Source organism: Numenius arquata, chromosome 2 (genome assembly GCF_964106895.1).
Source record: "Numenius arquata chromosome 2, bNumArq3.hap1.1, whole genome shotgun sequence".
NCBI classification, from domain to species: Eukaryota; Metazoa; Chordata; class Aves; order Charadriiformes; family Scolopacidae; genus Numenius; species Numenius arquata.
The window spans coordinates 131,897,380-131,922,776 of NC_133577.1; the positions used below are offsets into that span (position 1 = coordinate 131,897,380).

Below are 25,397 nucleotides of genomic sequence, written 5' to 3' on the forward strand. Positions count from 1 at the left end.
CGGTGCCGCCGCCTCCGGTGCAGCCGGAGCCGGGCCAGCACCCGCGGGGGGCGCCGCAGGGGTGCCGAGGTTGGGGGGGGGGACACGACACACAGCGCAGGGTGGGTGGCAGCTCAGCCAAAGGGGAGATGAAGTGGGAGAGGAGGGATGCCCCCAGCGCACCGCACATCCCATGGGTAGGGTGGGATGCGGGAGGATGGATGGATGCAGGATGGGGGAATGGGGGGATCTCGGTGGGGAGATGGGGGGGCACGGACCCAGCCCTGGGTGCAGGAGGCTGGGGGGGGGGGGGGGGTGTTTGAACGACGTGGTGGCCTCCTGCAGGGAGCGGGACCGTGCACAGCTGGAATGTGAACGCCTGGACCACGCACAGCTGGAATGTGAACGCCTGGACCATGCGCAGCTAGACCATGCACGCCTGGATCACATCTGCCTGGGCCGTGCACAGCTGGACCACGCATGTCTGGATCACGTGTGCCTAGGCCACGCGTGCCTTGGCGATGCACAGCTGGAACGTGAACATGTGGACCACGCGCAGCTGGATCACACGTGCCTGTGCCGGGCAACCTGGACCCTGCACAGCTGGACCAGGAACACCTGGACTGTTCACAGCTGGATCACAGACATCTGGACCACGAACAGATGGACCGTGCATGTCTGGACCACGCACAGCTGGACTGTGCACAGCTGGATCACATGTGCCTGGGCCAGGCACCCTGGACCCTGCACAGCTGGATCGTGAATACATGGACTACGCACAGCTGGACCGTGCACAGCTGGATTACGCACCCCTGGACTATACAAAGCTGGACAACACATGGCCCCTGGACCATGCAGCCTCGACTGTGCACATCTGGACCGTTCCACCTCAACCCTGCACATCTGGAGGCCGTGGCACCCCAGGAGAGCCACTGGGGGAGGTGACACTTCACTCTTCCCTCGACCCCATGGATGCAGGAGCCCCCGGCCGGCAGCGGGCACCGACACGACCTGCCTGGCCGCATCCCTGCCTGCGGGTGAGGTGCAGGCAGGGCTGCCCTCACAGGAGGTGCAGGCAGGGCTGCCCACAGACGAGGTGCAGGCAGGGCCGGCCACTCAGGCAGAAGCCCCCCAGCCCTTCCCGCTGCTCCCGGCTGGCAGAGGAGCATCCCCCTGCCTGCATCCCGCCCCCCCCCCCCCGACTTCCCTGCCTGCATCAGCGTTCCTGCCGCCTCGGCCCCGGCGAAGCATCCACTCGGATTTTCCTCCCCGCGATAACCTCCAGCCTAATTGCAGGAGGCCAGAATGTGTCTCGAGTCCTTGGGATCGGCTGGGGCGGCGGGGGGGGGGGGGTTTGAAATGGAATGAACTTCTCGGGCAGACAGGCCGGGGCAGGAGGGCGACGGCAGCGTTCTGCCGGGCTCGCCGCCCCGGGGGCGGGGGGGGCCACGCGGGGACCCTTTGAACCCCGGCCTGATGCAGGCAATGGGCCGTGAGACTCCAAACCCACCTCCCAGGCGTTTTTTGCAAATGTTATCCGCCTTCCGCCGCCGAGGATTAACGCCGAGAACCCGCCACCCAGCACGACGCTTCCCACTGCCTGGCCCCCCGCCAGCCCCGTCTGCTGTCAGGGAAGGGACACACACACACACACACACACACACACACACGCAGCTAGGGGAGGATTCGGGATGCTGGGGCGGGGGGGGGGGGGGGGCTCAGGGAGGGCCTGGAGATCTCCCAGAGCCTGTGGAGGGGAAGGGATGCTCAGCCAGGAGGGATGCGGGGCAGGGAGGCCACCCTGAGCAGCGGGAACAGATGGGGACACCGCCGGGATGGGATGGGACGGGGGGACACGGTGCAGCTCCGGTGATGACACCAAGCTGAGCGGCGGGGTGACACGCCGGAGGGACAGGATGGCATCCAGAGGGACCGGGACAGGCTGGAGAAGTGGGTCCCTCTGAACCTCACGGGGTTCAACAAGGCCAAGGGCAGGGTCCCGTCCCTGGGTGGGGGCAGCCCCCGGTCCCAGCCCAGGCTGGGGATGGAGGGATGGGGAGCAGCCCTGCCCAGAAGGGCTTGGGGGGCTGGGGAGGGGGGAAAAACTGGCCATGGGCCGGCAACGTGCGCTGGCAGCCCAGAAAGCCCCCCACATCCTGGGCTGCACCCCCAGCAGCGTGGCCAGCAGGGAGAGGGGGGGGATTCTGCCCCTCTGCTCCGCTCTGGGGAGACCCCCCCAGCCCAGTGCTGCCTCCAGCTCTGGGGCCACCAACAGCAGAAGGACACGGAGCTGTTGGAGCAGGGCCAGAGGAGGCCACGGAGATGCTGGGAGGGCTGGAGCCCCTCTGCTGTGAGGACAGGCTGAGAGAGTTGGGGGGGTTCAGCCTGGAGAAGAGAAGGCTCCGGGGAGACCTTGGAGCCCCTTCCAGTCCCTAAAGTGGGGGGGCTCCAGGAAAGCTGGGGAGGGACTCTGGATGAGGGAGGGGAGCCCTAGGAGGAGGGGGAAGGGTTTGACACTGAAAGAGGGGAGATGGAGCTGAGATGTGGGGAAGAAGTTCTTTGGTGTGAGGGTGGTGAGAGCCTGGCCCAGGTTGCCCAGAGAAGCTGTGGCTGCCCCATCCCTGGAGGGGTTCAAGGCCAGGTTGGAGGGGGCTTGGAGCAACCTGGTGTGGTGGGAGGTGTCCCTGCCCAGGGCAGGGGGTGGCACTGGGGGGGCTTTAAGGTCCCTTCCAACCTGAACCATTCTGTGGTTCTATGATGTCTCCACGAGATACCCCAAGAGGCAGCGTGGGCACCCCGTGGCCGGGGGGAGCACCACCCCCTCCCCCTGTCACGGCACTCACCGAGCCTCCGCGGCCAAGAGCTCATCGTAGTGCGAGGATCTTTGGTCGTCGTCTTGCCGGTAGCGGATGACGGTGGCCAGGCCCTTGCTCACCAGCGCTTCGGCGATGTTGCTGCAGGAGAGGAAAGCCGGGGGGGGGGGGGGGGGGCTCAGCACCGGTGGCGTTGGGGGGGCAAAGGGACCCACCTCCCCATCACCCACCATCGCACCGGAGCCTGACACGGGATGGGGTCGGACACACCAGGGAGTGGAAGAGGAGGACCCCCCCTTCCACCCCTTCACCCTCAACCCTGTTTCACGTCCTTGGGAAGGTGCTTGGAGCAACGTGGTCACAATTAACGGGGGGCTTCAGGGGACACCGCATCAGGACCCCCCCCACACGGTGGGCGGCGGGGGGGGGGGAATCTCCCACCCCAAAACCGGGGCGATCCCCCACCCCAAACCCAGAGGGATCAGCGCCCCCCGGGTCGTGGGAACCTCCTGGATTTTAACACACACACACACCCCCCTTTGCATTTTAATCCCCGCCACCCCCTCACCGGCGCTGGCCGGGCTCGGGGGGGGGGGGGATGGGGTGGGAAAGAGGGGGGGCCGGCTGCCAACCGTCGCTGCGTGCCGAGGCGGCGCGGTAAATTGGCTGCCATTACACTCTGCTGCTTTAAACAAATTCATAAATTCTACTCCGCTGAGCGCATCTGTAATCCTCCTCCAATTACACACGCAGGGCATGGACCGCTAATTCACCACTTATATTAAATAAAAAAAAAAGCATATATATATATATCTCTATATATATATAGGGGGGGAGGGGGCTCATCCCTTGGCAAAACCCGGGAGCATCCCCTTGCCCTGGAAAAGGGGGAAGGGCAGAGCCATCACCGGGAGCCGAAAATAGGTCTCGCCTCGGAACAGGGTGGGAAACCTCCCCCCCCCCCCCCCCCCAAAAAAAAAAACCAACCAAAAAAAAAAAAAAACCCACAAAAAAGAAGGAAATATCTAAGGATTGGTAAAGGAGGAAATAAGCTGCAGCAGGAGGCAGCTGCAGAGGTAGCGCTGGAAATGCCAAGCAACCAGGAATAAGCACCTACAGCTATTTTGGGCACCAACAGGAGGCGGTGGCGGTGGGGGGGGGGCTGGGGAGGGGGGGCGAGCGCAGGGCTGGTGGCACCCGGCGCGTCCCCCGGTGGCCGAGGTTCGGGGCTGGGTGCCAGGGCTCCATCCCTGGGTCCCCAACGCCGCGGGAGCAGCGGGGCGCAGCCTGATGGCAAGGGGTGACCCCGTTGGGGACGCCTGGTCCCCTGTGACCCCGTGCCACAACCGGGGACCCAGCTTTGGCCACGCACCCACAGGAGGGAGCACAGGAGGAACTAACTGGGGGTGGTAGCCAGATGTGCTCCCTGGTGGCCACTTCCAGCCACACGCGTGTGTGTGTGTCCCCGCCATGGTGGCCCCATGGCTTCCTGCCACCGTCCTTCCCGCTGGCCATCCTGCTCCTGTGCCATCCCGCGGTCCCGAGCATCACTTGGGGACAGGAGTCACCAGGAGACTTCTGCCCGGGGACATGCTGGAGGGAACCTGAGGCCAGAGACCCCGGTGATGGGCCCGCACCCAGAAATGCCACCCCCATCCCACCCCCGAGCCCCCCCCCCAAGGGCCAGCACATCTGCAGCACGTCCCCAACCTGACCCACCACGGGGACAAGCAAGGATGGCTCCTTCCCGTAAGTTCCCATCCCACCCAACCACGGGCAGACAGCCTGGGACACCCCGTCGTGTCCCATGTCCCCCCCACCCCAGGGCTCGGGAACAGCTGTGATGGGATTCCACGGCTGGATCCAGGCTGGGGTGTCCCACCAGCACCCCCACCCCCCACCCCCCAGTTTGCAGCCTCCAAAGGAGGAGACAGCTCCACACTGGCCGGGCATCTCCATCCCCATCCATCACCCCAGCCCTGGAAGAGAGCAAAGTTTGGGGGGGGGGGGGCACCAGGATTTGGGAAGAGGGAAGGAGATTAAAAGCTGACAACGGAAAAAGCATCAGGAAACAAGAGCGGGGGCGGGGGCTCCGTCTGCTCGCTCAACGGGCAATTTTACGCTGCCCCCAGCGCTGGGGAAGTGCTGCAATCTCGTTGCCACCTCTGTTTGATGGCTTCATTTATTCGGCAATAGCACGGTTATGGCTTTTTAGAAGACAAGCAAAAATTGCCGGCGTTGGCTCCCGCCGGGTCCTAAAGGAGCCGGGAAGGGGCTGGGGATGCGCACGGGGAAGGCGGATGCAAACCCATCCCCGCCCCCCCCAGCTTTCTGGTCCCCAACAGGCTCTGGAAGAGGGGACAGAGGCATCAATTTGGACCTAAAAGGACCTGCCTCCACCCTCCTTAACCTGAGAGCCCAGCTCATCCCATTCCCCATCCCAACGCATCCCATTCCCCATCCCAGCTCATCCCACTCCCCATCCCAACTCATCCCATTCCCCATCCCAGCTCATCCCATTCCCCATCCCAACGCATCCCATTCCCCATCCCAACTCATCCCATTCCCCATCCCAGCTCATCCCATTCCCCATCCCAGCTCATCCCTCCCTGCATCCCAGCTCATCCCACTCCCCATCCCAGTTCAACCCACTCCCCATCCCAACCACATCCCACTCCCCATCCCAGCCACATTACTCCTCCCCACCCCAGCTCTTCCCATCCCACCCACATCCCCATCCCATCCTACCCCACTCTCATCCCATTCCCCATCCCAGCTCATACCTCTCCCCATTCCAACCACATCCCACTCCCCATCCCAGTTCATCCCACTCCCCATCCCAGTTCATCCCTCTCCTCATCCCAGCTCATCCCACTCCCCATGCCAGCTCATACCTCTCCCCATCCCAGCCACATCCCCATCCCACCCACATCCCACTCCCCACCCCAGCTCATCCCTCTCTGCATCCCAGCTCACCCCTCTCCCCATCCCAGCTCATCCCACTCCCCATCTCAGCTCATCCCAGTCCCCATCCCAGCTCATACCCCTCCCCATCCCACCAACATCCCTCTCCCCATCCCACCAACATCCCATTCCCCATCCCAGCTCATCCCTCTCTGCATCCCAGCCACATCCCTCTCCCCTTCCCAGCTCATCCCACCCATCCCTGCCCCATCCCCCAGCGCTGAAGTCCCCCTTTCCCGCTCGGAGCGGCGAAGCAGCTATTCCTGGCACCGGCTCCAGAAGTATCCGATATGCATGAAATCAAAGTTTCCATCATTTCCAGCGGTGAAAGGGCAGCGAGCATTAAATCCCCCAATCCCGGGATTAATGGAGGGATCGTTAAAAACCGAATGTTAAAGGCCCTCCGGAAGGGGCGCTGCGGATGAGCCCCTCGTAGATCACAGCCTCGTTAGAGGGAAACAAATCCCAGTTTGGGAGAGGGTTCGCCCAGTCTCCCAACGGGGAGAGCCCCCACACGCCGTGGAGACGGCGGGGGAGGCACCGGGGTTCATCCCTTGCCCCTTCATCCAACCTCCTCATCCTCCTCCTCCCCAGGGCGGGTGGGAGCGCATCGGGGCGATGCCGATGGGACTATTTTTGGGGGGAAGTATGGCTAAACGATGGAGGAGCGGGGGGACAGAGGGGAACGGCTCAGCCGGGATATGGCCACAACCTTCACCAGCCACCGGAGCTTTGGGGACACCCCCGAAAGGGGGGGTCCCTCCCACCCATCAGGGGCCGCAGCATCAGACCCGTGGGACGGCGTTTTGCGGGTGCTGAGCTCAACATCCTTCAGTCACCCCCCCAACCAGCGCAACCGGGGTCCCCCATCTCAGCACCGGTGCCCACGGAAGGCACTTTGGTCCCAAGGGACCCCCGGCGGGAACGGGAGCGAAATCCCCCCCCCCCCCAGCAGCCTCCGGCATCATCCTGCCCCTGGCAGCGGGGAGAAACCTCCTCCCCAGGACTGTCCGTATCGCACCCGAAGCCGAGGAAATCGGGGGAGGGCAGAGCAGGGTTGGGACCACTAAAGGGTGTCGGTGGCTTAAGTCCAAGTCCCCCAGCTGGTAGCCACCGCGGTCCCTGCCCAGCCACGTCCCTGCCAGCGCCAGGGCAGGCACCGAGCTCTGCCAACCCTCTGCCAGCCACCGGCAGCCTCGCCACGCTCATCCTCCCGGCCCAGACGCCTCTTTTCCCGGGGCGGGGGGGGGGGAAGGAGCAGCTTGGAAGGCAGCAGTGAAATCTGGGCCCATTCCAGAGGCTGGGGATGCAAATTCCGCCCCCCCCCCCCCCCCCCCCGGGCTCCTGGGCACGAGCCCAGCTTTAGCCTGGCACCGCAGCCCACGCAGGTACTCTCCGAGCGCCCGGCTCCGGTGCCAGCGGCAAAGTGCTGGCAGCCGGTACCCGATCCGACCCTGTGGGATGCCGGAGTGGGGGGGGGAATACCCTGTGCCGGGGGGCAAATACCCTGTACAGGGGGGAAATACCCTGTATGGGGGGCAAATACCCTGTGCTGGGGGGAAATACCCTGTGCTGGGGGGAAATACCCTGTATGGGGGGGAAATACCCTGTGCCAGGGGGCAAATACCCTGTATGGGGGGGAAATACCCTGTATGGGGGGAAATACCCTGTATGGGGGGGGAATACCCTGTATGGGGGGGGAATACCCTGTGCTGGGGGGAAATACCCTGTGCCGGGGGGCAAATACCCTGTATGGGGGGGGAATACCCTGTGCCAGGGGGGAAATACCCTGTATGGGGGGCAAATACCCTGTGCTGGGGGGAAATACCCTGTATGGGGGGGAAATACCCTGTGCCAGGGGGCAAATACCCTGTATGGGGGGGAAATACCCTGTGCTGGGGGGAAATACCCTGTGCCGGGGGGCAAATACCCTGTATGGGGGGCAAATACCCTGTGCTGGGGGGAAATACCCTGTGCTGGGGGGCAATACCCTGTGCCGGGGGGCAAATACCCTGTATGGGGGGCAAATACCCTGTGCTGGGGGGAAATACCCTGTATGGGGGGGGAATACCCTGTGCCAGGGGGGAAATACCCTGTATGGGGGGGAAATACCCTGTGCTGGGGGGAAATACCCTGTGCCAGGGGGCAAATACCCTGTATGGGGGGCAAATACCCTGTGCTGGGGGGAAATACCCTGTATGGGGGGGGAATACCCTGTGCCAGGGGGCAAATACCCTGTATGGGGGGGAAATACCCTGTGCCAGGGGGCAAATACCCTGTATGGGGGGGAAATACCCTGTATGGGGGGGGAATACCCTGTGCTGGGGGCAAATACCCTGTATGGGGGGGAAATACCCTGTATGGGGGGGGAATACCCTGTGCCAGGGGGCAAATACCCTGTATGGGGGGGAAATACCCTGTATGGGGGGGGAATACCCTGTGCCAGGGGGCAAATACCCTGTATGGGGGGGAAATACCCTGTATGGGGGGGGAATACCCTGTGCTGGGGGCAAATACCCTGTATGGGGGGCAAATACCCTGTGCTGGGGGGCAAATACCCTGTATGGGGGGGAAATACCCTGTATGGGGGGGAAATACCCTGTGCCGGGGGGCAAATACCCTGTACGGGGGGGAAATACCCTGTATGGGGGGAAATACCCTGTATGGGGGGGGAATACCCTGTATGGGGGGAAATACCCTGTGCTGGGGGGAAATACCCTGTATGGGGGGGAAATACCCTGTATGGGGGGGGAATACCCTGTATTGGGGGGAAATACCCTGTATGGGGGGGGAATACCCTGTGCTGGGGGGAAATACCCTGTATGGGGGGGAAATACCCTGTGCTGGGGGGCAAATACCCTGTATGGGGGGCAAATACCCTGTGCTGGGGGGGAATACCCTGTGCTGGGGAGAAATACCCTGTGCCAGGGAGGTGAGGGGGGGGGTAAATACCCTAAAGAGGGGGGGAAATACCTTGTGCCAGGAGGAAATAGCCTGTGCCACGGGGGGAGAAATCCTGAGCCGGCATCCCAGCATCACCAGTAACCCCAGCCACGAAATCCCGATCCCTGACACCATCCCAGCATCACCAGTATCCCCAGCCACGAAATCCCGATCCCTGACACCATCCCAGCATCACCAGTAACCCCAGCCACGAAATCCCGATCCCCGACACCGTCCCAGCGTCACCAGTAACCCCAGCCACGAAATCCCGATCCCTGACAGCGTCCCAGCATCACCAGTAACCCCAGCCACGAAATCCTGATCCATGACACCGTCCCAGCATCACCAGTAACCCCAGCCACGAAATCCCGATCCCCGACACCGTCCCAGCATCACCAGTAACCCCAGCCACGAAATCCTGATCCCTGACACTGTCCCAGCGTCACCAGTAACCCCAGCCACGAAATCCTGCTGCTTGATTGCAACACCCCCACCCTCACCCCCTCCCCCGGAGCACAAATCCTGGGAGGACCCCAAATTCTTTCCAGCTTTGGAGCTGTTAAAGCTCACAAATCCCAGCCCTTTCCCGGGGCGGGGGGGGGGGGGGGGGCAGTGTGTGTGTGCTGATCCTGGCCCCCAGTTTGGCTGCAGTGGGGGCATCGAGGAGGGTTCGGGGGGGGGGGGACACTGGTTTGGCCTCATCTGCAATGAACCGCCCCCCCCCCTCCCCCCCCCAGCTCCCTGCTCCTCTCCCCACAACAGGGAGGGGGGGACAATTTCGGTGTCGTCCCCCCCCCAGCTTCAAGTAAAGGCGTGTGGGGAGAGGAGCCGGAGCTGCAGCGCGGGGGGAAGAGAGCGTCCACCCCCCCCCCCCCCCCCCAACCCCCCCAGTTAAGCCCAGATTAAAGAAGGGGGATGGGAAAAGGCAGATGAAAAGCTCTTTGCTGTGGGGAAAAAAAAAAAAAATATCAAAAATCACAAATCTTATTAGGCCGTGAAATACAGTTTTTGCCACTTAAAGAAGGGCGGAGCGAAAAATGGCTATTTTCAAACCTCCCCCCCCCCCCCCCCCCCCTCCCAAAACTCATTTCCCAACCGTCCCCAGAGCCCGCAGCACCCAAACTCGCCGTTTCTGCCCAAACAGCCCCAAAAGGCAGCCTCCCCACCCTGCGGGGAAGGGGGGGGGGGGTGTGTGTCCCCCCCCCGCGCCCCCAGGGGTCGATAGACCCGGCCTTTCCTTAAATTTAGGCTGAGTGATTTTTAGTGGCCTTTTCTTCCAAGAATTCGGGCAGTTTGCGTGGGGGCAGCCTCCGCGTCCCCCCCCCCAGGGAAGGGCCATGGGGACAGGACCCCCAGGGACGGGACCCCCGGAGCAAGACCTGCGGGGGGTGTCGGATGGATCCAGCCCCCCCCAAGCCCCCCAGGGGAGGGCTCTCGGTGGGGGACCCCTGGTCTCTCCCAGCAAAGGGGGTCCGGGGCCACCCCGAGGGGTGTCCCCAAGCCGTGGGACATCCCCAGGATCTGCTTTAGCGAGGGGACGGGAGGGGGCAGGACACGCCGGTCACCGCAGCACGCCCCAGGGCCCCCAGTAGCCACCGGCCCCGCATCAGTGGCCACGCTGGCCCCCACCTCCACGCCCGTAGCCCGACCCGAGGACGGACGATGGCCCGGTGACAGGAGGCTGGTGACGGGGTGCCTGCCCAGCCCCCAGCCCCTGTCCCCCGGTCCCAGCCGCACGGGGGACGGCACCCCCTTCCTGCATCCCAGCGCGGTCCCCGGCAGGGAGCCGGGCTCTCCTGGGAGCAGCGAGCCCCACAGCCGGGCACCCCGGGGGCGGGCAGCCCACCCCTCAGCCAGCGCCCACCCTGCCCACTGCCCACCGGCTGTCCGGGGATGCTGCCGGATGGGATGGGATGGGACTGCATGCCATAGGATGCTGTGGGATGCTGAAGGATGCTGTGGGACACTTTGGGATGGGATGCTGTGGGATGGTTTGGGATGGGATGGGATAGGATGGGATGCCGTGGGATGGTTTGGGATGGGATGGGATGGGATGCGATGGGATGCGATGGGATGCTGCAGGATGGTTTGGGATGGGATGGTTTGGGATGGGATGGGATGCGATGGGATGCTGCAGGATGCTGTGGGATGGTTTGGGATGGGATGGGATAGGATGGGATGCTGTGGGATGGTTTGGGATGGGATGGGATAGGATGGGATGCTGTGGGATGGTTTGGGATGGGATGCTATAGGATGCTGTGGGATGCTGAAGGATGCTGTGGGACACTTTGGGATGGGATGGGATGCTGTGGGATGGTTTGGGATGGGATGGGATAGGATGGGATGCCGTGGGATGGTTTGGGATGGGATGGGATGGGATGCGATGGGATGCGATGGGATGCTGCAGGATGGTTTGGGATGGGATGGTTTGGGATGGGATGGGATGCGATGGGATGCTGCAGGATGCTGTGGGATGGTTTGGGATGGGATGGGATAGGATGGGATGCTGTGGGATGGTTTGGGATGGGATGCTATAGGATGCTGTGGAATGCTGCAGGATGGTTTGGGATGGGATGGGATACTGCAGGATGCTGTGGGATGGTTTGGGATGGGATGGGATGGTGTGGGATGCTGTAGGATTCTGTGGGATGTGACAGGATGCTGTGGGATGGGACGCTGTGGGATGGGATGCTATAGGATGCTGTGGAATGCTGTGGGATGCTGCAGGATGGTTTGGGATGGGATGGGACACTGTAGGATGCCGTGGGATGCTGTGGGATGCTCCAGGATGCTGTGGGATGGGACAGGACAGGATGGGATGCTATAGGATGCTGTGGAATGCTGTGGGATGCTGCAGGACACTGTAGGATGGGATGCTGTGGGATGGTTTGGGATGGGATGGTGTGGGATGAGATGGGATGCTGTAGGATTCTGTGGGATGTGATAGGATGCTGTGGGATGGGATGCTGTGGGATGCTGCAGAATGCTGTGGGATGGTTTGGGATGGGACGCTGTAGGATGTTGTGGGATACTGTGGGATGCTGTGGGACGTGATGGGATGCCACAGAATACTGTGGGATGCTGCTGGATGTCATGGGATACTCTTAGATGCTGTAGGATGCTGTGGAATGTTATGGGATGGTGCCAGATGCTCAGGGATGCTGTGGGATGTGATGGGATGCTGTGGGATACTGTGGGATGCTGCTGGATGCCATGGGATGCTGCAGGATACAGTGAGATTTTTATGGGATGCCATGGGATGCTGTGGGATATCATGGAAGGCTGTGGGATGCCGTGGAATATTGTGGGATGCTGCAGGATGCTACGGAATGCTGCAGGATGCTATATGGGATGTGATCTGATGCTGCAGGATGCTGTGGGATGCTGTAGGATGCTATGGGATGCAGCAGGATGCCATGGGATGCTGTAGGCTGCTACGGGATGCAGCAGGATAATAAATGGAATGCTGCAGGCTGCTATGAGATGCTATGGGATGCAGCAGGATACCACAGGATGCTGCAGCATGCTGCAGGCTGCTATGGGATGCTGCAGGATAATATATGGGATGCAGCAGGATGCTATGGGTTGCTATGGGATGCTGTGGGATGCTGCAGGCTGCTACGAGATGCTGTGGGATGCTGCAGGCTGCTATATGGGATGCTGTGGGATGCAATATGGGATGCTGCAGGCTGCTATGGGATGCTGTGGGATGCTGCAGGATGCTATACAGGATGCTGCAGGCTGCTATATGGGATGCTGTGGGATGCTGCAGGATGCTATATGGGATGCTACGGGATGCTGTGGGATGCAGCGGGATGCTATGGGATGCTGTGGGATGCTGTGGGATGCTGTGGGATGCCGCAGGATGCTATATGGGATGCTGTGGGATGCTGCAGGCTGCTATATGGGATGCTACAGGATGCTGTGGGATGCAGCGGGATGCTGTGGGATGCAGCGGGATGCTATGGGATGCTGTGGGATGCTGTGGGATGCCGCAGGATGCTATATGGGATGCTGTGGGATGTCTCAGGATGCTATGGGATGCTGTGGGATGCAGCAGGATGCTATATGGGATGCTGCAGAATGCTGCAGGATGCCACGGGATGCTGCAGGATGCCACAGGCTTCCCAAAGACCAAATCCTGGTGTGAACCCAGATCCCTGACCTGCACCCACTCTGTGGGTCACATCAGACCTGTGCCATCATCCCCAGGCCCCTCTGCCACCACTTTGCGGGTGCCTCAGCATCAATCGTGCCTGGGATGCGTGGACACCCTCCCAACAGTGCCCGCGGCGGATGAGCTGTCCCTGTGAGCCCAGACGGGCACGGGAGGTGCCCGCGGGGTCCCCGATGTCCCGGCAGCTGCCTCCTCCGCCATCCGCGGCTCCTTCGCCCTGTTTTCCGCGTCAGCACGGCTTTGCGGTGACAGCCGAGCACAACCCTCTGCCCTTACCTGTGCTCAGCAGGAAAACACGCGCCGGCGGCGACGGGAGGTGCTGACAAGGCACAGGGCGCCGGCAGAGCCGGACTGGGGGGGCTGCGGCACGTGGGCATCGGGCAGAGCCCACACCCCCCGGCAGCGGGACCAGGATTTCCCAGCCAGGGATCAAGCTGAAAAACCCCGGGGAGCTGGAAGGGAGAAGCGCGAGGGACCCAGCTCGGAGCCCCTCAGCGGGAGACACCGAGTCTTCACTGCAGGCAGGGATACAGGCAGGGATACGGGCAGGGATACGGGCAGGGATGCAGGCAGTGATACAGGCAGTGATACAGGCAGGGATGCAGTCAGGGATATGGGCAGGGATACGGGCAGGGATGCGGGCAGGGATACAGGCAGGGATGCAGGCAGGGATACAGGCAGGGATACGGGCAGGGATACGGGCAGGGATACGGGCAGGGATGCAGGCAGTGATACAGGCAGGGATACGGGCAGGGATACAGGCAGGGATACGGGCAGGGATACGGGCAGGGATGCAGGCAGGGATGCAGGCAGTGATACAGGCAGTGATACAGGCAGGGATGCAGTCAGGGATATGGGCAGGGATACGGGCAGGGATGCGGGCAGGGATACAGGCAGGGATGCGGGCAGGGATGCGGGCAGGGATACAGGCAGGGACACAGGCAGGGATGTGGGCAGGGATATGGGCAGGGATGCAGGCAGGGATACGGGCAGAGATACGGGCAGGGATGCGGGCAGGGATACAGGCAGGGATGCAGGCAGGGATGCAGGCAGGGATACAGGCAGGGATGCAGGCAGGGATGCAGGCAGGGATACAGGCAGGAGAAGCTGGGTTTTGCTCCAGCTCCTCAAGTTCATGGTGCTTTGAGCTGGAGGCGGGGGCTGCCTGCAGGCCAGGCAGGAGAAGCCGCTCTGCCGCCCCCCAAAAACCCACACTGCACCCCAAGGAGAGGGGATGCTGAGGGTGGGGGACCGTTCTCCTCTGCCCACCCCCGAGGGTGGGCACTATCCTCCTGCCACACTCGGGGAGGGAGAGGTGGGACCCCTGGGGTGCATCCAACGGCTGGCTGGGCTCCCCCCCGCCCACCCTGCTGCCAGTGCGGGCGGGGGGGCTGGCAGGACCCCCCGTCTGCCCCCACCAAGAGCCACCAACGGGCAGGAACGGGGGACATTAGCACCCTGCCCGCCCCGGCGAGCCGCCGGCGTGCTCAGCCTGCCAAGCAGCCTCAGCCCAGCCCAGATGCCAGGCGGACAAGCCGGGCTTTCTTCCCCGGGGCCGGACGGCACAGACCCCGCTCTGTTACACCCACGCTTTCCCCCGGGGGTGGCAGGGAGCAAGGGGGCTGCCCCGCTCCCTGCCCCACAGGCTCGCACGCCCCAGAGCCGCTCCGGAGCTCACTCCCCACGCTCGTTCTTCGGCCGATGCCCGATTACGGGCGACGAAGTCAAGGGGAGCAGTGGCCCTGCAAATTCCCCATCGGGTTCCCTCCCGCGCGAGGGATGCGGCTCGGGAGCTTACTGGAGAGAGCAATTTGCGGCTGGGGAGGCTGAGGTGGGTTTCGCACCCACCGCCGGCTCCCCTCCTTGCACATCGCCACGCTCGTCTTCCTACAAACAGCCCCAAAAACACCACAGCCCCCAAAAACCCGGCGAGACACTCGGCCGGAGAATTATCTCCCCGGGAAGGTGGATAAAGCCCCACTGAATAAACCCAGTGGGTTTAAAGCCCAGGGCTGCTCTGCTGGCCCCCCCCTTCCCCGACCCGGCATCTCCATCCAGGAAAGCCCTTCAGGCTCCCGGAGCCACGGTTTCATCCCGGGAGCGGCATCCCGGCAGCGAGCAGGGAGCAGGGCTGGATCTCCTCTGCCCCCGGCGTGGAAATTAAACCCACTGGTGAGACAAGCATCCCCGAAGGGCGCTCCGGGAGCGGCGGGAATTAGAGGGGAGCGGGGTGAGAGGGAGCTTCCCGGAGCCACCTCTCCCTCCCCGTGCCAGCGCCACGCTCCGCAGCTTTCCCAGAGCTTGGGTTTGAGGGGGAGAAAAGCGCAGCGCTGCAGCACTTTGGTTGCTTTCCAAAATAGCTGCTACAAGGCAGAAAAAAAAAAAAAAAAAGAAAAAAAAAAAAAAAAAAAGAAAAAAAGCAAGCAAACGGGCCTATGACAAATCATCCCTCCGCAGCTCCCGGAGCCGCTGCCATCCCGACGCACGCCTCGCTCTCCGTAGGGCCATGCCGGAGGAGCCCGGCATCCCAGTGTCCTGGGGGAAAGCTCCGGGAATCTGCCCCAAGCTCGGAAAGTGGGGACAGGGCTGGTGAAAGGGGGGGCTGCTCCGGCAGAGCCCACCCTGCTGTGCCAGGGATAAATACCCCGTGCCATGGGGGGAGAAATCCCGATCCCTGACACCATCCCAGCGTCACCAGTAACCCCAGCCACGAAATCCTGATCCCTGACACCGTCCCAGCATCACCAGTAACCCCAGCCACGAAATCCTGATCCCTGACACCATCCCAGCATCACCAGTAACCCCAGCCACGAAATCCTGATCCCTGACACCATCCCAGTGTCACCAGTAACCCCAGCCACGAAATCCAGACCCCTGACACCGTCCCAGCATCACCAACACCCCAGCCAGGTGTGGTGGTCACCCCAATCCAGGTCACCCCGGGAGAAGGACAGACATCGCGGGGACAGACAGCAGGGAGAGATGGCTCCTCCAAAGCCACCCACCGGCCACACTGCTCCCCAGGTCGGCCGGCTCATGGGGGACCCCCAAACTGCTGGAGTTGGGGGGTGGTACGCACAGGGGGTGCAGGGGACCCCGGGCAGAGTGGGACAGCAGGACCCACGGCGAGGACGAGCCACCCTCCATCCCCCCGTGTCCCCACGGCGGTTCCCCACTTACATTCCTCCGATGGAGACGGTGGCACAGGTCCGCTCGGAGAAGGCGGGCACGGTCTCGGTGGCACTGCTGGCCGGTCGGATGTAGTCCACTGTCACGTTCACCTGGACAAGACAGAGGGGCATGGAGGGGGGTCAGTCCCCGCACACCCCAATCCTTCTCCAGCCCCAACCCCCCCCCCCCCGACACCTCCCCGTGCCAGCCGGATTTGGCACCCATCCTTCCACAGACGGGCATGTGTCAACATCAGGTGGGGGTCCACCTTGGGGTGGGGCAACTTCTGTGGGATAATTGCATCTCCTGCTGCACTGGGGCTCGGCAAAAGGTGGTGGGTGCAGAGATGGAGCAGAGATGGAACCCCCAACACTTCTTGGCCATCAACCCCCCAGCACCTCTTGGCCATCATCCCCCAACACTTCTTGGCCATCATCCCTCAGCACCTCTTGGCCATCATCCCCCCAGCACCTCTTGGCCATCATCCCTCAGCACCTCTTGGCCATCGACCCCCAGCACCTCTTGGCCATCATCCCCCAACACTTCTTGGCCATCATCCCTCAGCACCTCTTGGCCATCATCCCCCCAGCACCTCTTGGCCATCATCCCTCAGCACCTCTTGGCCATCGACCCCCAGCACCTCTTGGCCATCAACCCCCAACACTTCTTGGCCATCATCCCCCAGCACCTCTTGGCCATCATCCCCCAGCACCTCTTGGCCATCACACCCCCAGCACCTCTTGGCCATCATCCCTCAGCACCTCTTGGCCATCAACCCCCAGCACCTCTTGGCCATCACACCCCCAGCACCTCTTGGCCATCATCCCCCAGCACCTCTTGGCCATCACACCCCCAGCACCTCTTGGCCATCATCCCTCAGCACCTCTTGGCCATCAACCCCCAGCACCTCTTGGCCATCACACCCCCAGCACCTCTTGGCCATCATCCCCCAGCACCTCTTGGCCATCGCCCTCCCTACACCTCTTGGCCGTCGTTCCTCCCCAGCAGTTCTTGGCCATCAGCCCCAAGGAGCCCTTGGGCATCACCCCCAAGTATTTCTTGGCCAACCCCTCCCAGTAGCTCCCAGGGATCACTCCCTAGAGCCCACTACAAGCAATCAGCCTTATTTCCATCCTGCACCAGGCCCTCGTGGTCCAGCTGGACCAGCGGACCCGGCCAGGTAGCCCTGCTGCCATATCTGCCCCCCAACAGCTCTCTGGTCCCCATGAGCAGATCTCGGTGACCAGGCCACCAAAGGTCACAGGAGGGGTGGAAAAGCCATGTCCTGCGATGCCACCCAAACCCACCAGAAAAGAAACCAGAATGGAAGCCCGAGTGCTCAAACACCGTCCTGGTTTCGGGATTAAATTAATTTTCTCTCCAGTGGCTGCTACGCTGTGAATTTAGGAGGAGAACAACGCTGACCACACACATTGTCTTAGTTACAGGAGGCAAGGACTTTTTCCGGCTTCCCACAGAAGCCCAGAGGGAGCACGGACAGGACAAGGTGGCCACGGGAATATTCCGTGCCGTAGACACATCCTCGGTGGAGAAATGGGGGTGGGCTGGGATGGGGGGGAGAGGGATCCGCAATCACTGCTCAGGATGGGCTGGGCAATCAGTCATGGGGGGGTGAGAGTGGCTTTATAATATATAATAATATATACATATTAATAGAAAATATTAACGCAATATTAATATACAGTATTATTTTTGTATATTCTTTTACTATTATTCTTATTCCTATTCCTATCCCTATCCCTATTCCTATTCCTATCCCTATTCCTATTCTTATTCTTACTATTATTATCATCATCATTATTATAATGATAATTATTATTATTATTATTTCTTCCATTACTGTTCTATTAAATTATCTCAATCCGGGAGGGTTTTTTCCCCTCTTTTTCCCACTTTCCTCCCTACTCTACTCATCTGGGAGGGGGCAGGTGGGGGGGTATGAGCGAGCGGCTGCCCGGTCCCAGTTTCTGGCTGGGGTTAAACCATTAAAACCCCGACCAACACCCGAGGTGCCCCCCGCATCTGCACAGCCCCATTTCTTCACCAATTCAACCCAATCCCACCGCTCTGCTTCCCCGGAAAAGCCCCTTCCTCACTCTTTCACCGGCTTTTCAGCCGGAGGAGGCTGAGGCTGGGGGATATGGGGGGGGGATCACAAGGAGGGGGGGGACACGGGGAAGTCCCGGTGCTGCCCCCCATCACCCCAGCCCAGATGTGGGGCTGGATTTGAACCCTACAACCTTTTTTCCAGGTGTGCCACCGCCGTCACCTTGAGCCACGGGGAGCCACGGCACGACGGAGCATCCGAAAAAAAACCAAACCCCTCAAACCCTTGGCTCTTCCCGACTTTTAAACCAGCTTAAAAATGGCTTTTTTTTTTTTTTTTTTTTTAAACCAGCATAAAAATGCAAAAAAGGTAGGATTGCCTGACAAACCCCCGCCGTCAGCCGGCTCCCGCGCACAGCCGAGCTAATCAAGGTTGTGCGGCAGCAAAAGAGGGGGGGCCCTGGAGGGAAAGAGCCAATTAAGGGGCGAGGGGAAAGCAATTCCTCCCGGGAAAGGTATTGGCATAACAGCTGCTGGGGAGGGAAAAAAAAAAAAAGACGACGGTGACTCCGAGAGGCAGGTCAGGAAAATTCAAGCTACTAGGGGGCCTGTTGGAACGTCACCCGGCTCAGGGACGGCTCCGGGTGGGAAACACCTCGGCCTGGAATTCGGCGAAGGGTCCGGGGAAAAAAGCTGGCGGGAGGATGGCGTGGGCTGGGTGACCCCACAGCTGGGGGTCACACCCCCGCCATTGTCACGGGAAAGGGATGTCACGGGCAGGAGGCATCACAGGCAGGAGACATCACGGGCAGGGGATGTCACAGGCAGGGGACATCACGGACAGGGGACTCCACGGGGAGGGGATGTCACAGGCAGGGGACGTCACGGGCAGGGGATGTCATGGGCAGGGGACATCATGGGCAGGGGACATCACGGGCAGGGGACATCACGGACAGGGGACTCCATGGGCAGGGGACATCATGGGCAGGGGACATCACGGGCAGGGGACTCCATGGGGAGGGGATGTCACGGGCAGGGGACTCCATGGGGAGGGGATGTCACGGGCAGGGGATGTCACGGACAGGGGACTCCACGGGGAGGGGACTCCACGGGCAGGGGACGTCACGGGCAGGGGATGTCATGGGCAGGGGATGTCACGGGCAGGGGACATCACGGGCAGGGGACTCCATGGGCAGGGGACTCCATGGGCAGGGGACATCATGGGCAGGGGACATCATGGGCAGGGGACTCCATGGGGAGGGGATGTCACGGGCAGGGGACATCACGGGCAGGGGACTCCATGGGGAGGGGATGTCACGGGCAGGGGATGTCACGGGCAGGGGATGTCACAGGCAGGGGACATCACGGGCAGGGGACTCCACGGGGAGGAGATGTCATGGGCAGGGGACATCACGGGCAGGGGACATCACGGGCAGGGGATGTCACAGGCAGGGGACGAGCCCCCCGGCGGTGGGGAAGGGACGCGTGGTGCTGCTCGGCGTCGGGGAGCATCGTCACACAGCGCCGTGTCCCCCTGCAAAGTGCCGCGCTGCGTGGCACCACGTGGCGTGGCGATGTCCCCCGGGACAGATGCAGCTGCAGTGACAAAGCTGGCATGTCCCCGTCTGTCGTGTGTGTGTCCCCCCCCCTCCAACCTCCCACACTACGCGATGCCGCATCTGACAAGTCGCAAAAGCAAAACTCCCTCCTCCCTCGGGGCGGGAACAAGCGGCTTTGGAGCATCCGGAGCATCCTATGGATTCGGCACGAAAGGGCCCCAAACTGTCCCCACCGCCACCCCCTCGGGCCCAGAGGGGACAGCAGGAGGCCGGGATGTGACAGCCCCGTCCCCACCTTCCCCAGCAGTGACAGCAAAGGCAAGGTGTGTCCCCCCCCCTCCAAGGGCTGGCGTCCCCAGGGGAGGGCTGGCGGGAGCTGGCCCCACAGAGCCACCCAAGGAGATCCATGGCCACGGTGTGGCACGGCGGTGTGACACGGCACTGGCCACAAGCCCGGGCACCCAGGGGCTGGAGGGCGGAGAGGGCTCTTGCATCTCACTCCTGGCACCTCCGAGGAGCCGCCAGCGGAGACACGGGCACCCGGGGGTGCCAAGAGTCAGGGTCAGGCTCCGACACCCCCATCCCCATGGGGTGCTGAGCTCCGGCCACAGCCTGGAGAAGAGAAGGCTCCGGGGAGACCTTGGAGCCCCTTCCAGTCCCTAAAGTGGGGGGCTCCAGGAAAGCTGGGGAGGGGCTCTGGATGAGGGAGGGGAGCCACAGGAGGAGGGGGAAGGGTTTTAAGCTGAAAAGGGAGATTTAGGTGACATGTGGGGAAGAAGTTCTTTGGTGTGAGGGTGGTGAGAGCCTGGCCCAGGTTGCCCAGAGAAGCTGTGGCTGCCCCATCCCTGGAGGGGTTCAAGGCCAGGTTGGAGGGGGCTTGGAGCAACCTGCTCTGGTGGGAGGTGTCCCTGCCCAGGGCAGGGGGTGGCACTGGGGGGGCTTTAATCTCCCTTCCAACCCAAACCATGCCATGTTTCTATGATTTACCCACCTCCCAGGGTGCTCCCAAGATGAAAGGTGCCATGAAAGCACCCACGACACCCTGACCCGAGCCCCAGTCGACACCGAGGGACACCAGTTCGGTACCAAAGGACCCAAACGGGGCTCTGGGAGCCGGCTACAAACCAGGAATTAAAACCTTCCTGTCATTAGCACCTCCTGCCCCCACAGCCCCAGCTCAGGCACGTCCTGCACCTTCAGCCCCAACTTGGGCACCTCCTGCACCCCCAGCCCATGTTTGAGCACCTCCAGCCCCATCTTGGGGACTTCCTGCACCCTCAGCCCCGTCTTGGGCACCTCCAGCCCCATCTTGGGGACCTCCTGCACCACCAGCCCCAGCTCAGGTACCTCCTGCACCTCCTGCACCCCCAGGCCTGGCTTGGCCACCTCCCGACAGCCGTGGCCGCAATCTGGGGGAGCTGCTCACCCCAACCCGGCCTCCCCCCCTGCCCCCCCGGGCACTTTTAGCCATGACACCCCCGTTCCCCCAGCCCAGAAGCAGCAGGGGACACTCTGAGCGGCAGCGCCCAGCTCTGGGCTCCCCCAGGTGCCCCATGGAGCTGTGCCCCCACGGAGTTATGCCCCACGGAGTTGTGCCCCACGGAGCTGTGCCGTGCCCATGCTGAGCCCGGCTTCACCCCTCTGCCACCCGCTGGGACCCAAACCTGCTGGAAAGACCTCCGCAGAGCCACCATGGCCCCACGGGTGGCCATGAGCCGGGTCCGGTGACACCAGGCACGCACACGCGTGGCCGTCACTGTCACCGCCACCCCTCAGACCCACAGCTCGGTGGGCATTTCAAGGGGGTATCAAAAGCAAAGCCCTTCCCGGGACGTGCCGAGCTCCCCGCGGCTGCCGGCATCGCTGAGGGGCTGGGAGGGCAAGGGGGTGGCCATCCCCAGGGTGAGATGTCCCCAAGGGTGCCTGGCTTCACTCCCTTCCCCCCCACCCCCCCACCCCAAATCCCTCCCGCACCCAGGGGACCCCCGCAGCGGGCTCTCGCTGCCTCCCAGGGCCAGCCAGCATCGATGGCAGTCGTCTATCGGCGGGTTTCCAAGGTCAGCCGCAGTCAGGGCGAATTAAATCACTGCTCCCTGGAGGAGATCCAGCCCCCGAGAAGAACGGCAACGGCAGAGACCTCACACGCCTTCCTGCAGCCACCGCGCTCAATGTCACCCACCCCGGCTCCCCCCGACCTGCCCCCAGCCGGGGCTGCCACCCCCCCACCCCCCCGTGCTCGCCCATCACCCGGGTGTCCGGCCCCACCGGCGTGGGGCGAGGGGAAAAGGCGGGGGGGCGAGGCAGGGAGGGCAAGTCGTGGTCCTGTCCCCGTCCCCACGAGCCCTGTGACTTGCCACCAGCTCTCGTGCGAGGGTGTGGAGGGGGGACACGGTGGGGACATCGCTGCCAAAAACCTGCGCTCGCACCCACGGCAGAAGGAGAAGGAGGAGGAGGAGGATGATGATGATGATGATCATAGAATCACAGAACGGTCAGAGTTGGAAGGGACCTTAAAGATCATGGAGTTCCAACCCCCCTGCCCTGGGCAGGGACACCTCCACTAGAGCAGGTTGCTCCAAGCCCCATCCAGCCTGGCCTTGAACCCCTCCAGGGATGGGGCATCCACAACTTCCCTGGGCAACCTGTTCCAATGGAGGAATGATCCTCCTCCTCATCGTCATTCCAATGATGATGATGATGATGAGGAGGAACGGTGCCCAGGGCACCGAGCGCCACGTCCCCGGCAGGTGGTGACTGGAACATAGTCCCCAGTGGGTGGTCACCATCCCTGGGATGTGGCCCCCTCAGCTCGTGGTCCCTGATGCACTGTCCCCAACATGTGGTCCCCAGGATAGGGCGCTCAGTGTGTGGTCCCCACCATCATGGTCCCAACGATGTGGTCCCCAGCACGTGGTCACTGGCACATTGTCCCCAATATCATGGGCCCAACGATGTGGTCCCCAGCCTGTGGCTCCCAGGATTTGGCCCCTGGAACATTGTCCCCAGCATCGTGGTCCCAATGATGGGGTCCCCAGCACATGGTCACTGGCACACTGTCCCCAGCATCATGGTCCCAACAATGTGGTCCCCAGCATCATGGTCCCCATGATGTTGTCCCCAGCACATGGTCACTGGCACACTGTCCCCAGCATCATGGTCCCAACAATGTGGTCCCCAGCATCATGGTCCCCATGATGTTGTCCCCAGCACATAGTCCCTGGCACATTGTCCCCAGCATCATGGTCACAGCGATGTGGTCCCCAGCACACGGTCCCTGATATGTGGTCCCCAGCATCATGGTCCCAATGATGTGGCCCCCAGCATCATGGTCCCCATGATGTTGTCCCCAGCACGTGGTACCTGGCACATTGTCCCCAGCATCATGGTCCCAATGATGTGGCCCCCAGAACATGGTCCCTCATATGTGGTCCCCAGCACATGGTCCCTGGCACATTGTTCCCAGCATCACAGCCCCAGCGATGTGGTCCCCAGCATCATGGTCCCAACGATGTGGCCCCCAGCACGTAGTCCCTGGCACACTGTCCCCAGCATCATGGTCCCAATGATGTGTCCCCCAGCACATGGTCCCTCATATGTGGTCCCCAGCATCATGGTCCCAACGATGTGGTCCCCAGCACGTGGTCACCAGCACACTATCCCCAGCACGTGGTCCCTGGCACATTGTCCCCAGCATCACGGTCCCAACGATGTGGCCCCCAGCACGTGGTCCCCGGCTCACCGGCCAGACGGGCGCTCGCAGTCAGGTCTTTGGGAGCACCCTCCTGGCCTCCGAGGCTGGCGGGGGGTGCCCAGCTCCCCTCCACGGCCCTGGCACGGGGCACGAGCTCGCAGGGGAGGTAAAAATAGCGCCTGCGAGTTTGTGACGAAGAGGGGCTGGGAGATCCGCAGGCGTTTCAGGCAGTAATTATAGCAGAGCAAGTCTGGTCTGCCACCCACCCCTGCCATATGCGCCCACCCTGCGCCCCCTCGTCCCTGCTGCGCCCCGTGTCCCCGCAGCAGGGGACGGTCCCCTCTGAACCCCCCCCTCCCCCAGGCCAGGTCGGGGCAGGGAGGGATGCCACCGAGCCCACCCCAGCCCCCTCCAACCTGCGGGCACCAAAACCCGGCTGCTGCCCACGCGGCCCCGCACCCGTCCTCGTCCCCATCTCTCCTTGTCCCCCCCAAGAGGGATGAGCCCCCCCCATCTCCGTGGGGACAGAGAGCCGCTCCAGGCAGGAGGGGACCTGCAGATCTCCAGCCTGGGGAGGGCACCCATGGCACCCCACCGGGGGATGCTCCTCCACGGTCGTGTGCCCATCCGCACCCTAAGGCTGCTCGAGGGAGCTGGGACAGTCCCACAGTCCCCCCCATTTTGTGCTATTTTATTCCTCTTCTCCCCTCCCCGGGGGCAGAGGGGACGTGGCTGATGCCACCCACGAACTAAACCCGTTTGCACCTCAGGTGGCGCGAATCTCATCCCCATGGGGTGGGAAAGCATCCCTGGCACCGACCCCCGCATGGTCCCCCTGCCCCCAGACCCCCGCTGGGAACCCGAGGCTCGAGCAAAGCTGCAGCCCCCCCCTCCTCCATGGGAGGCGGTGCTCCTGGGACACTCGTGTCCTGCTCCCCCCAGCCTGGCACCCCCCCCCGGCACCGCAGTACCAAGGCTGGTGGTGGGACACCCAAGAGATGCCACGTGGTGGCCTCTCGGAGCTGCTGCGATGCCCTGAGGACCTGCCAATCCCGGGGTGGGGGACGAGGGGACGCAGGAGGCTCTGTGGGGGCGGCGGGACCCCCCCCGGGGGAAGCTCCAGCGTCACATTTTCCCTGCGAACGGGCACTTTCCTTCCCGAGAGCCGTGGTGCCGGCGTCACCATCCATCCCGCTGCAGGAAGGCTGCTTCGCTGGCAATGGCGAGCAGGAGCCCGTGGCATTTGCCTTCATCTTCACCAAGCTCTTCCTTAACCCTCCTCCCCATCCTGCCCCCCACCCCCCACCCCGGGGAAGGGGCGTAAAGAGCCCGGGGGCTGCTCCAGGGACGGGGTGGGGACGCGACACCCTGAATTTCTGCTCGTGACACCGGGGCTGCGAAGCAAGCAGAGCCTGCAGAGCCCCAAACCGCTGCCGAGAGCGGAGCCCCCGCGCTCCCTCCTCCTCCCCGGGGGGCTACCGAGCCCCCGGCGGCCGAGCCCAGCCAGGCGAGCAGCCCCCGGGCTGGGACTGACCTTGCTGGGACCTTATTTTTTTGATTTTTCTGCCAGAGCAGCGAAAAACCCGGGGCTACAGCCCGGCAATGGAAGAGCCCGGCAGAGCCATGGGGGGGGAAGCGGTGGGAAGAAGGGAAAAATAACGGCGGGGAGAGGAAACGGCCCCGAATTTCTGGTCATTGCACCCGGAACGAGCCACGTTTGCTCTCTTCATCCCTCCCTCCCCCCTTGCTGTCAGGGAGGCGTTTCGGGCCACCGCAGCGCCCGGAGCTGACTTCTCCCCCCCACCCCCGGCTGCTCGCTCCCATCCGCACACGCTGCTTTATTCCCAGCAGAAGCCGGGCGGGAGGAGATCCCTCCCCAGCGGGGCGCTGGGGGAGCAGCCAGCTCTCCAAAAGGCTTGGAACGGCCAAAATAATCCTCCCCCGGTTTCAGGAGCTGGAAAAGGGAGCCCTGCAAAGCCCCCCCCCCCCGGCACCGTCCCCATCCCTCCCCATGCAGAAAGTGGGATTTGCCA

At 62.8% G+C, this 25,397-nt stretch overlaps 1 protein-coding gene across 1 annotated transcript in view; it reads right to left on the reverse strand.

Annotated features, from left to right (window-relative positions):
* Nucleotides 1–25,397, reverse strand: part of SND1 (staphylococcal nuclease and tudor domain containing 1) — a 121,786-nt gene that overhangs the window by 33,814 nt on the left and 62,575 nt on the right. Inside the window, exons 12-13 of the mRNA XM_074167786.1 lie at nucleotides 16,057–16,157; nucleotides 2,823–2,933 (exon numbers count right to left, since the gene is read on the reverse strand). Coding sequence (XP_074023887.1) covers nucleotides 2,823–2,933; nucleotides 16,057–16,157 — 212 coding nt within the window. The remainder of the gene's footprint in view (nucleotides 1–2,822; nucleotides 2,934–16,056; nucleotides 16,158–25,397) is intronic.